Here is a 17,295-nt window from a genome sequence, read left to right as displayed (position 1 = left end):
TTTCTGACACTTTTCATTTCATTACTTCTATGCTTTAAAATATATTCTGCTGGAGTCCCACACAACTAGACACATGCACTTTTCTTACAGAAGATATGTAAGAGCACAGTGTGTAGTCTATGCTTCAATATATTTGAGCCCAATTCACTGACACAGAGACAGCATAATAAAGATTGCTCCCAGCTGGTCACACTCAAATGACTGCCACTGTGGTCTGCCAATGACAGGGGCAAGGACTTGTTTAGCCTGAATCCATCTCAATCATTTTAGAAATGGCATTTTTAAATCTATTTTGCACATAAGGAAAAGAGTAGCCACATGGGATGGGGAAGAGAGTTCATTTGGGAAGGACCATGCTGGATATTTGGTTCTGGGAGCAAGCCATGTCACTTTCTGATACGCTTCAGGACAAGTCATGCCTACATCACATGCCTTCACCACAAGATAAAAGCACTCAAAGACCAAAAGCCAACAGCAGAGGTGCAACCACTGTGGACCTTTGAAGATGCAAAGTGTTGCAGTAACTTCTCGCAGTTGGATCATATCAATAATACCAAACTGACAGGAAGCCACCTCTACTCGAGAAAATCACAGGAGAATCTGACTTCGTAAAGAGTTCCAGACAAATACACACACACACACACACACACACACACACACACACACAATTACAAACACAAACACATGACAGTGATTACAATCACAGAGCAAAACAACTCTAGAGAGGATGAACGAGTAGGAATCTCAATCGTATGTTTTCGACAGTACTGTCTTCGAGAAAACGACATTGGAAATATTAACCCAAAAAGTTGAAAAAAAATCTATCGATGAGGATTTGGTCATGCTTCATGCAACATAAAACAGCAGCAAAACAGGGTGAGGTCACATGGTGAAAGTTGAGATACTTCATATTAAGAAATATGCCCAAACACACTGGGAAGAAAGAAAGCCATGGTGAGTTCATCTCAATAAACAGTACTCATTCGGTAAATCAAATGTGATGATCTGGAGATGCAGTAGCAGTGTTCTAAGTCTGTACTGAGTACTGGCCCAGAGAGAAAGTACGCCAAATGTTATCATCAAAATTAGCATAAGGAAAAAGAGTTAAGTGTAAGGGCTTGGTCTCTGTTTTGTGGATAAAAGGACACAAATTCGGCTCTACACACTGGAAACCCGACACAGGGCAGAGGAGGTCACTGGGAACGTGGATGTGGTATGCAGACAAATGGTACCAAGACACATCAGGACAGGACAGAAACAGACACCAAGGGCTGGAGAGAAGCGTCCTCCTTTGTCAACTCTAATAGCATTTGTTCCCATCGGTGGTGCCGTGACTGAAAACAGGACTGGGCCTCTGTTTTTGTGTAGGTTTCCTGCAAAGAAGTTAGTGCGCCATCCAAAAGGATCAACAAATCAAACAAGAAAAGCAATATGCTACTTTCAATTTTTATGGACTCTGGCTGGAGAGAGGTTTGTATATAAAAATACATATATATACATATATATGTATCTACTAGACAAGGGAATGAGATTATATATACATATACACATATATGTATAATCTCTGTCTTCCTGAATTCTTGGCAAAGGGTTAGTCCTGTGGTTAGACGTGAAGACGGAGGGTGGAAGTTGGGAGGAAAGTTAACGAAGAGAGCATACCGCTTTCGGCTTCTGCAAAACGACAAGAAAAGAATTGAAAATCAAACAATTGGATAATAAATTGACTGACACCAGAAGGATAGAAGGAATAAAACCTTTGTTTCAAATTATCTGAAGGATGTGTGTGAAAACAAGGTTTTTCAACAAAGCATGGAAACAGTATCATGGGATAACAGCAACAGAGGAGGCAGTTCACACAGGTCGGAGGCACGGGGTGGGCGTGGAAAAGAGAAGCAGGGTTCTCCGAATTTTCACACCCGATCGCTTAGGAAATGGGAGAGGAAGGGAAATGGGACATTTTTAAATGAAAAACAAAATCAAAACTATTATCTCAGGAAGGTCAGAAACTCAGTTCTTTTTAACACGGATATTGTGTGTGAGTCCTGTGTTTTCTCGGAGGCCCGATCCACATTCCCTCCAGCACACCTTTCTCCAAAAGAACCAATGTGCTTCCACACTGAGACCAAGCCACGTTTGAGGATTAAAGCTGGCAGCTGCACACAGAAAGCCAAAACCAAGCCAAACAAGTTCTTTCCTCCCTTTTCTGAAAAAGGAAATTTGAAAAAACTATCTGTATGTATAAATCTGGCTTCGTTGAAAACATCTCAGATTGGCGAATTAATGGGAACGTCCATCAAAGAAAAGATTGTGTCTTCAGAGAAAGCTCTGAGTTATTTTTCTTAGAATGGTGACAGTGGATTCACACCGAACCATGAACAGCCTTTCTCTCTCCCTCCTCGTGACCAAAAGGTGGCAGGTGGAAGACGGCTGGTCAAGGTTCAGGGTGCAGTCCCCTGCCATGAAATCATTCCAGCATGGTGGAGAAGCGCTATTCAGAATCACTTGCATCGTGACTTTTTTTTTTTTTTTTTAAGAGATGCACAGAAGTGATAAAAAGAGAACACTGAATTACACAAAGATTTACTGACTTGGCAACATGAAGAATATCATTTGCAGAAACCCAGGATACACATTTCCCCTACACAGGTACAGGTGTGTATTGGCAACAACATGGGCAAGCCACAATCCCAGAAACATCCACCTTATCTGTTGAACGGCAAAGAGCCAAGGACTCTTGGGTTTTTTGCAAATACTATTTTTCACTTTGCCACCACAGAGAAGGAAAATGTGTATCTGTGTAAATAGCTGTTAACGGCTACAACCATGGTCTACCATGTGGCCACCAAATCTACCATTGTGTCTTCCTTTTGGTTGATTTGGAGTTTCAGAATAGTTTAACATGGGATCAGATTGACGTTGTGAGCAATCTGATCTGGTGGTTGAGGTAACAGATAACATTGGAATGACTGGCTTCCAATCCAGCGTTTGTTTGGTGTTTTGTTGGTCATAGAGACACGGACTGCACGTTTGGGGCCTTATTGAGTCATTCACCAGGATAATGAAAACTCCTTAAATGATGATAGCAGGAACCTTCTAGTCTTGCCCTGCACTCTGCTCAGTTATTAAGGCGTATGTTGGAGGGTATCTGCGCCCTTCCCTTGGGCACCTAAAGGAAGACTTTTTAGCATAGCTAGGAAAAAAGCACGGTTGTCCTTTCAGAGGACCCAAGCCTGAGCATTTCTCAGTGAGCTCTCTTCCAAAACTATTGATAAGAACTGGGGAGCCACAATCATCTCTCTTATGTCTGTAATGCATACAGTACTCCGACAAAATTCCTTGTTGATGCAACGCTTCCTTCTTTCAGCGCAAACTCATATATTGACTGGGGTGTTATCTATTTCGACCAGACCCAGTCCCTCATCAGTCTGATTTGCACATAATTAAGCGCAAAATAAATAAAGAGGGCTCCTGCCTCCAAGCCCTGCTCGCCTGGCTAATTTACATGTAGCTGATATTCATGCCACATGGATTTCAGTTGCACCGGGAGAGAAACATATGGTACACAATAGGCTGCTTGTAATTTGGCTACCAAGAGAGCTGGAAACTCCCATCACGACTCTGCCCCATGCCTGCTATGAAGGAGGCCAGAGTCCACCTGCTTTTTGATCACAGCAGTAAAAATGGGTTTAAGGACAGGGTCTGTCCCTGGTTTTATACTTAGAGGGTGAAAAGTGTAAGTTGGCATGATGGGTTAGAGATCTGGATGCCTCATCCCTTTCCCCCGGAAAAATACTCTTTGGGTGCCCAGCAGTGTCTGGGATAGAAGCGGCAGTGTCTACCTGAACACACCTTGAAATGTGCCTTCGAGTCGGAGAGGTGTTGCATTAGGCTTCCAAACAAATAAGTAATGTGTAAGAAAGAAGTGGACTGAACGTTCCCGGGCTGCACTCTTACCATCATAAACGTCAGCCAGCCGCTGGGTCACGGCAAACTTACCGGCTCTCTCGGTTGGCAGACTTGTACTCAATAGCTATCATCAGAAGCTTGAGCTTCACAAAACACAGCCTGCAATGAGACGGAGAAACCCCGCAGTCAGCGCTTCAGAACGACCAGAGCCACAGAACAAACACTGTTACGACCTTTCCATCTCCTGATGCGGTCATTACCCAAGGGACCCGCATTCTACGGTCACTGTGCCAGAGGGAGGGGGATGTGAGCCACACCTCCCCATCCTCCCCATTAAGCTTGATTTCTCACAAGTGATAAGGGGCTGAATGTTCAAAGTGCAAATTGCACTCAGCTCTGGATGTCTAGACACAGACCTGAAGCAGGGATTTGTGCCTGGGGATTTATGCTGGGCCAGATTCATTAGCTACTCGGTTGGGTAGTTAACTGCACGGGGAGGGAGGTATTTGGAGCAGCTGGACCTGTTATCTGGATTCCGTTTCGGTCTTTTGTACAAATGGCTCATACTGTTGTTCTGAGCAGACCCCTGTGCGCTCAGAATGATGGTAGTTATCCTTAGCCTCCGTGATGGTAATAATCCCAGCACATGGCGACGGCACTGTTACTCCTGGCTCCATCCAAGCTGTCTCACCGCATCTGCCCGGCAATGAGAGGATCTGGGCAAAGAGCTTTCTAGGGAGTGGAAACAGCAAGTGCAAGGGCCCTTAGGTAGGAAGGAAGTCGGGGTGTTTGAGGACCAGCATACAGGCCAGCGAGGCTGCAGCTGAGTGTGCAAAGTCGAGAGTGACCGTGATTAGGTCAGGGAACTAGGTGGAAACAAGATCATGAAAACTTTGCCGGCTACAACAAGGAATCTGCAGCTTATTCTAAGTGGACTGGGAGGCTCTGGGTTGCTTCTAAATAGAAAAGTGACACAATCAGATGCGCTGGACCCGTGTATGTATTGCTTGCAGGTAAGGTGGTGGTGAAGGCCTCAAGCTCTGCAATGGGAATAAGACCGATAGCTCATTACTGCCTGGGAGGCCATGATCCCCTGTATTGCTGTAAACAGACAGTCAGATTTCAAAGGACCACTTCCATCCAGGCGTATTTGGGCTCTCCCAGTGATTTGCAGATTTTCTGATTCCTGCCAGCAGACTCTAATGACCTGGGTTTTGTGCTGATTGTGCAGTTTGCTGAAACACCAACCCACATACCCAACTACAGCTAGAAAAATGCTCTTCTTAATTTATGTTCCCTAGAGCACCACTAACACACACCCTTTACGGGGTTGTTACCTCTGGAGCTTAAATTGTTTAAACTATCAGGTGGCTTATGCAATATTTGTTGAAACAAATTACCAGATTAAGTAACCGCTTTCTAATGTAAATAACAACTAAGTGCCAAACTCAAGGAGAAGGCTGATCTTAACTTAGCATTGATCACGAAGATGCTGATTTGCTGAAATCCTATGAGCAATGGCCACTCCGATTTGGGATTCTGGTGGTTCACGGGATCAAGGATCTTAATTGCTTTAACGACCTGACTGTTGGTGAGAAGGGAAGAAACAGTTCATAGTAATGGTGGATCATGTCCTCCTAGCTACTACGATATCATCTACCACTTAGATAGAAAAAGAAAGGCGCTTCCTAACTCAGAAAAGTCAATAAAATCTACATGGCCTTGGGCATATTCCTTACCTAGCACAGGGCGGACCAGCAGATCTGAGATCTCTTTTGTAACTTTCAAATCAGTATCTAAAATTTTTCTACATGGCCTTACAGAAGCCTCTTTTTAAGAATGCTCTGACCTAAAACAAGCCTTTGTTCACTGGCCAAAGGGACTAAGAAGAGAGGGACAGAGTGATGTAAACAAAGTGATCACAGGCAGACCTTGGAGATATTGTGGGTTTGGTCCAGGCCACCACAATAAAGCAATTATCACAATAAAGCAAGTAAGGTGAAGTTTTTGGTTTCCCAGTGTATATAAAAGTTATGTTTACACTATAGTCTATTAGTGTGCAATAGCATTATGTCGAAAAAATCAATGAACACACCTTAATTAAAAACTACTCTATTGCTAAAAAAACCCCAAAACAATTACAATAGTAACATCAAAGATCACAGATCACCATAACAAATATAGTAATCATGAAAAAGTTTGAAATATTGTGAGAATTACCAAAATGTGACACAGAGACATGAAGTGGGTAAATACTGTTGGAAAAATGGCACTGATAGTGTTGCTTGAACAGGGTTGTCACAAACGTTCAATTTGTAAAAAAAAAAAAAAAAAAAAAAAAAAAAAAATGCAGTTTCTGCAAAGTGCAAAAAAGCCAAGTGTAATAAAAAGAGGTACGCCGGTACATGCAAACAGTGCCACAACCATAGATTTTCAGACTCAGGCACTTCAAGACTGGCTGGTCCTGCCCTTCTCGTACAGATAACAGACTGAGGTCCAAAGAAGGAAAAGCGACTTGTTCAAGGTTAAATGGCCTTTATGGAGAAAAGCCAAAAGTGGAAATCAAACAACTTGTTCAAGGTTAAACAATTTTCATGTAGAAATGTCAGAAGTGGAAATCAAGTCTCTAGGCAGTATGCTACACAGATGCTTCTTATAAAAGCAAAGGAAATGAAGTGGTTGCCAGAAACCCAACATGCAGATATGTTCTGTTTGGTCAGTACAGCATTTAAGAAAAAAAAAAAAAAATCTAGAATTAGGTACCAACAGGTGATTTCATATAAAAGCGAGCTTTTCAGCTTTCCTTGATAAATCAGATACGGCCATACTGGAGCCGCATTCCATATGGCTAAAAGGGACTGGACCTTCAAAGCAATTACCCCTCTGGGTGGGACACGTGCTCTCCAATGTGCCACAGTCTCGACTACCCCTACTGTCTCGGACCTCCTCATTCTAATTCTTTGTTGCTAACTGCCTGCCCCCTATGGGCATCTAAGCTATTACTCCCTACTCTAGTTGAGTATCCTCTGGATGTCTGCGAAGTACAAATCTTGAGTAATTTACAATTTACACCGGAAACAGAACTACGTCTCTCCCTGTTTAAAATCACAGGTTTTCGTGAGTTCCTGCCACAGAGAACTGGCGAAGGTCAGGGTGCTGGGCTTAAGGCTGCAGCTCAGGCACAGCCTCTGTTGTGGTTCTGGGGGGAAGGGCAGATCAAGGTGAGTAAACAGGGAGTGGGTACGGTGGGGTGTGGTAATTACTTGTTTACTTGCCTCTCTGCCCTCTACACTGAGCTTCTTCAGGGCAAGATGTATGCTTGTCTCGCTGGTAGTTTGCAAAATGCAAGGAGTAAGCTTTCAGTAAATGCTGATTAAGTAAATGTATGAAAGAATGGGGAGCAGACTCTCATGAGTTGCTAGAATTATCCACAACAGATAAAGTGGTAAACTAGGAAAGTCTAGTTTAGGCAGAGAAAGCTTGGAAGTGAGCTAGCATCGTGAAACGACATGCTTTTTAACTTGGTGGACAGAAGCAGACAGGAAAAGAAGGGCGTAGAAGGGAATAGCAGTGATATGCTCTGGGAATCTAATGTTTGCTTTCAATCCGCTATGACATGTGGTAAGTACAATTCTAAGATACAGACAGCGATTTCTCCTTGGAACCCTCTGCAGATCTGTTACAAAGGATGTGCCTTTGGACTACTTAGAATTGATGTCCTGAAATTAAATATTTACTTGCAACGTTTACACCATTTTTCTGGTAAAGCAAAATGGGTTTTGCTCATCCAATCCTTAAAGTTATTCTTACGGCTTAAACATACACAGACCTGGGGTGGGAAAGAGAGAGGAGGCTTAGCATGAGGTAGAGTATAAGAGAGAAACAAGGTAGCTTCCACAATGTGATAAACAGGATGAAATCAGCCATAAGTTAGCAAGCATTTAATTCCTGGTTTCTAAAATAAAATGTCCCAGTATGTCCAATGCCGGAAGTTGCCACTTGTTGCAAAAATAATTATGGGGGAATATGAATGACTTCTTTTTTCAAGGAAAAAAAAAAGTTAGATTGCTTTCTTGATAATTATTAAGTAGAGGTCTACCAAATTTGACAACATTATACAAAGCCCTCTTTTTCTTTTTTTCTTTACTGCCAGCATCATCTGTTAACCACAGTAGTTTCAACCCAAATGTTCCTGAACAAAGGCTCTTAAGAATTAGAGTCCAACTGTTTCTACCTACCCAGAGGGAAATAAATTATTCTTGCTATTAAATCAGCCCCCTTGACTAGAAAGATTGCTTGCTGGTGTGAATTAAGCATGGAAACCTGTCGTGGAGTTTGCACCTTCTAATGTGTTCAGGAAGGGTATGCAAAGGTGTGGTTTGGGGCTGACTCACCTAGGAGTGAAGGGGCAAGGACAGAAGAGGCAGCTTTCACTGTGCCCCCCAAACCCAGCTCCACCCCAAAGCGCCAGCCCCTCTTCAGTTGTCCAGGGGGACCCTGGGAATGTCAGGCTGATACATGTAACCAGAGTAGATGAGGATGGAAATACTGCACATTGGGAAACCAGATCTTTAGGATCTAGGGGCTAAAATGAAAAAAAGATCCACATTTAGGAGCTTTGATTTAAAATGATAGGCTCTCAAAATGGAAACATCTAGTTAAAGAAAACTCGAACCAGCGGGATTTGAAAGACTCAGCACCAGGAAAATGGAAGTGATTTGAAATGCCCATGAAAATGTTGTTCAGATTTCCCAGCAGCTTTCATAGAGGTGGAGTGGGAAGGCTTCAGAACACCCTCACCTTTGAACACTCATATCTCCACTCTCATAATATCTCCACTAGCACACCTAAGACACTTGAATTTCAATATAATTACATTCTTTCATATGGACAGTTAACATTTGCCCAAAATGTCAGTAAATGCATTTTTTAGCAAGCTTTGCTATTATTATTAATCAGAAACATAAAATGTAAACTGTGTGTTTGCTATGTGTATCCAGCATCAAGGGAAGCCCCAGTATTTCCCACTGGACTGCCGCCCTGACCCTTCCTGTAGAGAATTCTAGAATTGCCACTGCCTCTGTAGCCTTCGATTAAGGGTTTTCATAGATTTTATGGCCCCTGGTTTATTCACATGTGGCAGGATTATCGGTCACCTTCTGAATCCCTGTAACAGAAGTAATCATAAACGCTGTATTCCTATCTGTGTTCATATATGCTCAGTCCCAATTACAATACCCCAAATAATGGGAGGAATAGGGCCAGTTCTTTGAGGAAAAATATGTTTTCAAGATGAGACTCAAGCTTCTCCATAAATTCTCATAAAAGGTTCATTTCTGCAGCCTGGCTAAATAAATCCACCATATAACAATAGAATCTGCTGGCTTCTTTCTGCTCCATGTTCAAATTCCGATGCCTTTCTCTAAGAACTACTGATTTCACAGAACTCAAGTTAAACTAGCTGTAGCTTTCACTGGGCAAGAGACCCAGCTTTCTCTAGGCAGCCTGAAATTTAAGTTTCCTCAAGTGGCTTCCCTGGAAAGATCGGTCCATGCCAAACAACACAGGACGAGAGCGTGATTTTCTCAATGTTTAGGGCCCTGAATGCGGGTGGATGGGGGGAAGGAGAACCATGCCCTGCAGACCCCACACTGTCTAAACCAGCACAGAAGCGTCCAGGCTTGCATTTGGGCTGGAGGGCAGAACTCCTGCCCTTTAGCGTAGGGAAGATCTGGTCAGAGTTCCTCAAGCTACCTAGGCATTAAATACTCCACATCAAATCTGAATTGTAACAGCTGCAGGGGGACACAGAGACACGCAGTATTTCAGATACATCTTTTGTCCTAATCCCCTGAGCTGTAAAACCCGATACAATTAAGCATTTATATTTTGCAAGTGATGACTGACTGACTGATCTGCTCACCATGAGATTCAGGACCTGGCACGTGGCCTTCTTGCAGTAGCCAAACCTGTGAACCTGTGGCTTCCTGCACTCCTCCTTCCACCTCCCTCCTCTGCCCTCACTCCCCTACCCGGAGGCAGGCGGGTACAACCTCTCGTTTGCTAGTTCTCATAATAAAAACACTATCGCTGTTTCCCCCTGAAAACACCACATGTCAAAAGAACTCTGATTTTTCTCCTTCTCCCATCTAAAGTTGAAATCAACTTGTTCTCGTTGGAAAATCTCAGAGACCTGGGTGTTGAGAGAGTTCTCTGCGGCTCCCAGCCTCCTGGTTCCCTATCCCTTACAAATCCCTCTTCCCTCTTTATTCCTTCTCTGAACCCAACCTCCATACAAGGTACAGCTCAAGCATCGCCTCTTCCAGGAAGCCTCTCCTGGCCACCCCAGCCTGCAGGGAGCTCTCAGCATCTGTCCCCCGGCTGTGTGCGACCATCACACGCTCATCAGCGGGCGCTCGTCTCTCCCTGAGGATGGGTAGTACTTTCTTTCACCAGACTGCAAACTCGCAGAAGGCAGCAGCTGCAGGGAAACAGGATCTTTTCCTCGGCATTTGAAAGTATTGCTATTAATCTTTTAATGAGCCTATATTTGATCACATCTAATTGCACCATGCCTGGCACACTGGCACAAATACCCCAAGCTCATTAAACAGCTAGCTGATTAACCGGCTGGTGACCGACGGCAGAATTTTCTAAAAGGTAAGAGTAAATAAAACGTGGAAATGTCACGATATATTTCTTTCTTTCTTGGTGTTTATATCATATTCAGTGGGCAGAATAGAAGGGTGGTGGGAAGAGGATAGGCAGGAGAGGGGAAAAGGGCATTAGCTGGTACTGAGAGACAAGTTCTATCATTCCGATTTTAGAGTTGAGGAAACCGGGGTGAGCACTAAGCCCAAGGTCAGGCAGCTGGTAACTATCAAAAGAAGGAGGTAGGGGGCTTCCCTGGTGGCACAATGGTTGAGAGTCCGCCTGCCGATGCAGGGGACGCGGGTTCATGCCCTGGTCCGAGAAGATCCCACATGCCGTGGAGCGGCTGGGCCCGTGAGCCACTGAGCCTGCGTGTCTGGAGCTTGTGCTCCGCAACGGGAGAGGCCACAGCAGTGAGAGGCCCACGTACCGCAAAAAAAAAAAAAAAAAAAAAAGAAGGAGGTAGGCAGAAATCAACTATCTTGTCCCAAATCACATATCCAGCAAGTGGGTTTGACCCCAGACCTTTGCGACTCCACAGCTCACACCACCTGACATCACACAGCATCCTACTACTTGAACCACTCAAAAACAGGACCCCTTCGTGGAAAACATAGCCTCATACCCCAGCCCCCGCCTCCTGCAGGCTTGGCTGGCACTGGCCATCTGCACCTTCCACAGTCAGCTACTGAGGAAGATGGGGTGTGGGAGGGAAAGGGAAGCGGGTGGTTTCCTGGTATTCAGAGAACAAGGGGTGGCACCCTCTCTTTCAGATCCCATAGCTCCTTTGCCTTGATCTTACCGCCACACAGACCAGGGGCAAGCCAGCTATGCAAAACCAAAGGGAGATGCTCAGGAGTTGCTGGCGCTTAAAAGGAACACCCTAAGAGCATCCTGAGGAAGGTCCAGGCCATACCCACTATGGTGTCCATCAAGGCCAAGAGACATGTGGCTTGTTGCACCCTAAATTGTCCTTCTCTGCATTCGGTGCTTAACTGTTCTCCCCACCCTGAAATTGCTTTTACGATCCCCAGCGGAAACCTGAATGAGAGCATTAAAGGGCTCAGTACCCCCACGTCTTTTTCCTATTCTGATTTGGATTAGGCATGGGGAGTGGGGAGAGCAGTCATCAGTTTGCCTGGCATGGTAGAGGGCAGACTCATTCCTATATCCATGGAGACTGCAGAATACCCTTCGTGAAGAAGCAGCAATGGAGAGGAAGCGCCCACGAAGGCCCAAATCCTAACATTAGCTTGTAAGATGTGGCCCACCTACAATTCTATGATTTGGCAAAAATCAGAAACGTTCCAGTGACTGAGCCCGAAGTCGGAATAAGAAGTTATTCCAGCCTGTGGTGTGGAGAATGGGGTTGCTGGGGGTCCCCAGTCATCAGACTGAATCAGAATCACCCCCGCTCACCTACAAAAAAAATGCAGATTTGGGGGACCTACCCCAGATATTAGAATCTGGAGATGGAACCTAGAATCCTCTGTTTAATAAGCTCCCCAGGAGGCTCTTAATTAGCCAGCCTTCATCTACCACATCCTCCAAGCTGATCCCAACTGCATGAGGCCCCAGCATCGAAATCCTGGTACTGTAACTTGTCTGCTAGGTGGCTTTGGAAGGGGACACCAATGTCCTCTGAGTCTCAGTGTCCTCCTTCATAAACCAGGGATGGTAATATTCACATAATCATCACCGGATTTTTGTGAGGATTCAGTGAGAAAATGTAAGTGAAATATTTAGAAATGATACTGCATTTTGTCTAAATTAGTTATTCCTTTTGGAACAAAGCTGCGTCTTCTGGTGATACACACGTGAAGGCCAAAGGCTGGTGCAGAGAAGCTGGTGCAAGTCTTTCCTGAGCCGGAGAAAGCGTCTCTCTGCTCGAAATTCTTAAAAAGCTCAACTTGGGGGCCTCCTGCCCCTCCTCTCTCTCCTCCTCCCACATCTGTTCTCTTGGGAAACGACCTCAGATTGCACCCGTTAATCCTGCCCCCTCAGCTTTTCACTGAATGACTCTCCCGGCTTCTGAAAAAACTCCAATCTTTTCGGTGTGGTGATCCTACCCTGCAAGGGAGCACTCTGCCAGCCCAAGGGAAGAGCAAATTTATTTCTTTTCATGCTTCAAGACGTTACTGGCTGCATATTGTTTTAATGCCGTGCATAATTACAGAGACGGCTCTGAAAATCTGTATACTTTATCAGTGCTTTATTATACCCAGAATATTCTCCAACTCTTTTTCTTCTACGTGAACCAGCTGAAAATATATTTTGGCGTCCTTCATGTCATCTTGAAATTGAATAGCCAATTCTTACTGTAATGAAAATACTTATGCGCCAGCCTGGTGATATACAACCCTACACTCTAATTACGGCTGTGCTTTAATTAACCTGAATTGAAGAGTGTTATCATTAAACTGCTGGTAACTCTGAGTTATGGCTTTTCTTTAATTTAAAGTAGAAAACACAGATAATTAAGCCTCCAGATAATCAAATGCTTGAGGAGAGCTTCAATGTTTTGGGATGTTCCTAAATCTCATTAAGTGTCCTTTCTTTATTGATTATTCCTACCTCTGCTGTATCATTGTGTTAAACGAGTAATAGCAGTCAGTTGAACACATTTTCACTCACAGCACAAGTTTTTCATGATGGTATTTTGTTTTTTGTCTTTGTATTCCGGAAGCTGTACCAAACAAACACCAAATTCTCTGACAACAAGGTATGTCTGAGGGATCTTCTCCTTCTCGGAACATGTTGTCAAGGGAAATATTTACAGACTAGCGTCCAGCTCTTGAGCCGGCTCCAAAGGGCAGAGAAGTTTCACACACCCAACGGGTCAGAGTTGGCAAACTCACACATCGAGGGGGCCAGGCCCTGATGTAAATGCAAATCTGGCCAGTTTAAGACATCAGGGAGGGGAGGCCCTTCACTAAACCCCTCCTTACAGCACACTGGAGTCCCTTAGCATTCAGTAGAAATGCAAGTCCCGTGTTGGTTCATCAGATTTTCAAAAGAGGCCAGGAATCTAGTTTTTATGTGAAGAACCACCTTTCTGAAACATTGGCGACTAACTGTTAAGAAATGAAACACCGTGTAGGACAAATACATGAGTCCAACTGACCCCACACGTATCCCAGCTGGAACTTCTAGAGGGAGCGGTTCTAACCTTCTAGGTTAATACTCTTAAAATGAACTCACTCAGTTTCCAGAAGCAAAATAAGAGGAGTGATGGGAAAGCAGGAAGGGGGTGGGGGGAGGGACATGGACTAAGGGATTTGCAAGGCAGCACTCATGTTGACACCAATCAAGCCCAGGAGACTCAAAGACAAGGAAGGGACTTCACATACTCCACTGCTAATGCCTGAGGTGCCACAGGACTCCTCCAGGCGTTGGCAGTTCTGCTGTGGGCTCAGGCCACATCTACATCAGACCTAAGAGGCCTCAATTGCCTTTTCATATGACCAGCTTCTAATGTAAGTCCTGAATCCTCCTGGACTTTTTATCCTAGGCAGGCCACTCTCCAAGATAGAGAAAATCCCCTGGGACAGCCTCAGTGTTCCAGGACCCAGTGCCTCGGAATGGTTAACTCCTTTCCATGGCAGAATGGGAAATAGCTCTCAAAGAAAGGAACACATGGGAGTTACAATAGGGCATCCATTTTCGGAAAATAACTCCTTCGGAATCAATTACCTATGCCCTCTTCCAGTCCATTTAGCATTTAAACTTTCGCTTCGAGACAGGGTGAGAAATCTCAGTAAACAGTCAAACCAGTTTGGATTGCTTAGGGCCTGGGCCCAGGGACAGGCAGGGTGCACCTGCTGTGCTTACTGACAGAAGTCACTGACGGGTAAACACCAAGCTACCAGGTGCCCTGGCCCCCCTCTGCTGTGCACAGAACAGCAAACTATGAGACAAAGGAACCCAAGAGCCCCCCAGGATTGTCCTCTTCAGGACGCCCTTTCCAGAAGGTGGGTTTGGTTTCCAGGCAGGTAGACAGCACAAGGGAAGAGCTCTTCTTCCTCAGCCCAGTGAGTTCCCAGGTTCCCCTGTTTCTTCCCAGTTTTTATCCATGAGACTGAGTTTACCAAATTCTTTGCTCAGTGTCCAAGTACAGGGCTTCATGTTGCAGCATTCCCAGGGAGTCTGTGTTTTCATAAGGACAAAGCGCCTGTTTGACTTACATCCAACATCTGAGCTCCTAGGTGGGGAATCTGAGGCATCGTCCTGGTGGAAGTTTCTTGGGGTCTGGGACACCTGGAGCTCCTGACGTCATACCCCTTAAATGATCACCTGTTCTACCTCGAGGGGTCGTGCAGGCTGGGGCTACCCCTTGCTCAAATCCATCTCGCTGAGCCAGTATAAGGAGATGCTAAGTCTTTTTATTGTTATAACATACCAGCTGTCCATCTCGGGGCTAAACCACTCAGGACTGTTTCAAGGTCTCTCTGTGTGCATTTGGCTCCACATTGCCTCAGGAAATAGTGAAAGCACTCTGAACAGTGACTTCTCTGATGTCTTTATGATCTGACTTAATTGAAAGATTAAAATTTCTTTCATCAAGGTGCTAGCAAGATTTGGTTTTGCCCTGGTAAAATCAGAGGCATGGGTTCATGCTACCCTTCATACACGTGTCTACATCACAGGGGCGTAATTCAAGATATGCAGGAAAACTGCAGTTCATAATTCAGGTCAAATGATGAATCCAAGCCTGAGATTCTCAGGACTGGAGGGAAAGGAGAGCCAGCAGAAATCCCCAAGGAGGGGCCACATAATGACCCATCTTCCCCTTCATCACAGAAGGCTGAGCACAGGACACTTGGTAATTGTCGAGTGTCCCCACTGTGCTGGCCATAGGTGGGGTGCACTTCCTTCAAGAGACACGTTAAATGTTTTCTGAAAGCCAAAGAGCATATGGTTAATGGTCACTTACTCACAAACAGTAGGGAAGGACAGACCCACGAAGGCACTGGAGAGATATTCTGTGTACATTTCATTTGAGACTCCTTCCAAGTAGTATTTCTGCCACGTGTCTTCCTCAATCTAAGGGAGAAGAACACAGGAGAAGGGTTTAAGATAGGATAGTAAAAGGAAAGTGGGGTTACCCCATCTGGCAAACAAATGAATGCACCGGTTGTGTCATGGCGACCTTCCTGAACAACCAGGAACATACCCCATCACCACATGAAGCTTCCATGCCCCTAAACTCACAGACTAGACGGATGTCCCCTCTAAAGCACCACTTCTTCCTAAACCTGTATGACTTCCAAGAATGTGGAGGCATGGGCACTCATCCACAATTGATAAAAATTTTTGAGAGCAATTTTTAAATTGTTATCAACATGTATAAAAGTGTGTACTCTTTTACACAATTCCATTTTAAGTATTCATAGCAAAGAAACAGGTAGATAAGTATACACATACACATGTACAAGAACATCCTTCTTGTTCTTAGAACAAGAAATTAGAAATAACCACAAATGGTAGGTTTATACCATGGAATACAGGGAAGCAATTACAAATTATGATGAAAATGTATATATTTTCACAGAGAAATTACCTTAAAAGGCACATTACTAAATAGTGTGTATAGTCTGATCCTATTTTTAAATACCCTATAATTATCTGAATGTTCGTAAAGCCGTAGAAACATCTAGAAAGCTTTATACCAAAACAGTAACAGTTGTTATCTCTCAGATGTAGAATGACACTTTTTCTCTATAGATTCCTGTATTGTCTGAAGGCTTTTGCAGTGAGCGTATATATATAACATGAAACAACGTATCTATTTCTACTTTGGGGAAAAATTAGATTTTTCCAACACCACCTTGAATATCACAAAAAGTAAAATGTAGGACTTTGCTGGTGGCGCAATGGTTAAGAATCCGCCTGCCAATGAAGGGGACATGGGTTCGAGCCCTGGTCCAGGAAGATCCCACATGCCGCGGAGCAACTAAGCATGTGCGCCACAACTACTGAGCCTGCACTCTAGAGCCTGTGAGCCACAACTACTGAGCCTGTGTGCCACAACTACTGAAGCCTGAGTGCCTAGAGCCTGTGCTCTGCAACAAGATAAGCCACTGCAACGAGAAGGCCACGCACTGCAACGAAGAGTAGCCCCTGCTTGCCACAACTAGAGAAAGCCCGTGCGCAGCAACAAAGACCCAATGCAGCCAAAAATAAATTTAAAAAATAAATAAATAAAATAAAACAATTTTAAAAAAAGTAAAATGTAGTTTCAGAAAGGTCTTAACCAAAATGTCATTAATATGTTTTTTTTTTTGGTCGTAATTAATCAAGTTCAACTGGTTTTCCCAACAGCCCTCTTCACGCTAGGTATTTCTGGAAAGGTTTTACCTTAGAATTGACCATTTAAAAGTATAAAGTAAAAACTACAAGAACGCTGAGCCCCTCTGGGAGCTTGGGGATGTCATGGATTCCCAAGGCAGGAAGACAGGCAGGCTGTGTGGTCCTTGGGTATCTGTAAGCTGCTGTCTCCCCAGTTCACTTCCACTGGAGGTTAGATAAGGGGGAGGATGAAAAGGAGCTTCCCAGTCAACTGGAAGTGGCTCTTAATAATGTCCTGTGCTGGTACTGAATTAAAAGGCATCTTGGGACTTCCCCAGTTGTCCAATGGTAAAGAATCCACCTACCAATGCGGGAGACGCGAGTTTGATCCCTGGTCAGGGAACTAAGATCCCACCAGCTGCAGGGCAACTAAGCCTGCGCGCCACAACT

The 17,295-nt window shown here is 44.4% G+C and overlaps 1 protein-coding gene across 16 annotated transcripts in view; it reads right to left on the bottom strand.

Annotated features, from left to right (window-relative positions):
• The window catches only part of KCNMA1 (potassium calcium-activated channel subfamily M alpha 1), a 739,336-nt gene that overhangs the window by 147,730 nt on the left and 574,311 nt on the right, over nucleotides 1-17,295 (bottom strand). For all 16 annotated transcript variants that reach the window (XM_060034718.1, XM_060034719.1, XM_060034720.1 and 13 more), the window contains exons 15-16: nucleotides 15,491-15,600; nucleotides 3,997-4,065 (exon numbers count right to left, since the gene is read on the bottom strand). In XM_060034718.1, coding sequence (XP_059890701.1) covers nucleotides 3,997-4,065; nucleotides 15,491-15,600 — 179 coding nt within the window. The remainder of the gene's footprint in view (nucleotides 1-3,996; nucleotides 4,066-15,490; nucleotides 15,601-17,295) is intronic.

The sequence above is a fragment of the Delphinus delphis genome, chromosome 16, assembly GCF_949987515.2.
Source record: "Delphinus delphis chromosome 16, mDelDel1.2, whole genome shotgun sequence".
In the NCBI taxonomy this organism is placed as follows: Eukaryota; Metazoa; Chordata; class Mammalia; order Artiodactyla; family Delphinidae; genus Delphinus; species Delphinus delphis.
Note: the sequence above shows the minus strand (reverse complement) of the source record. Positions and strands in the feature narration are given on the sequence as shown.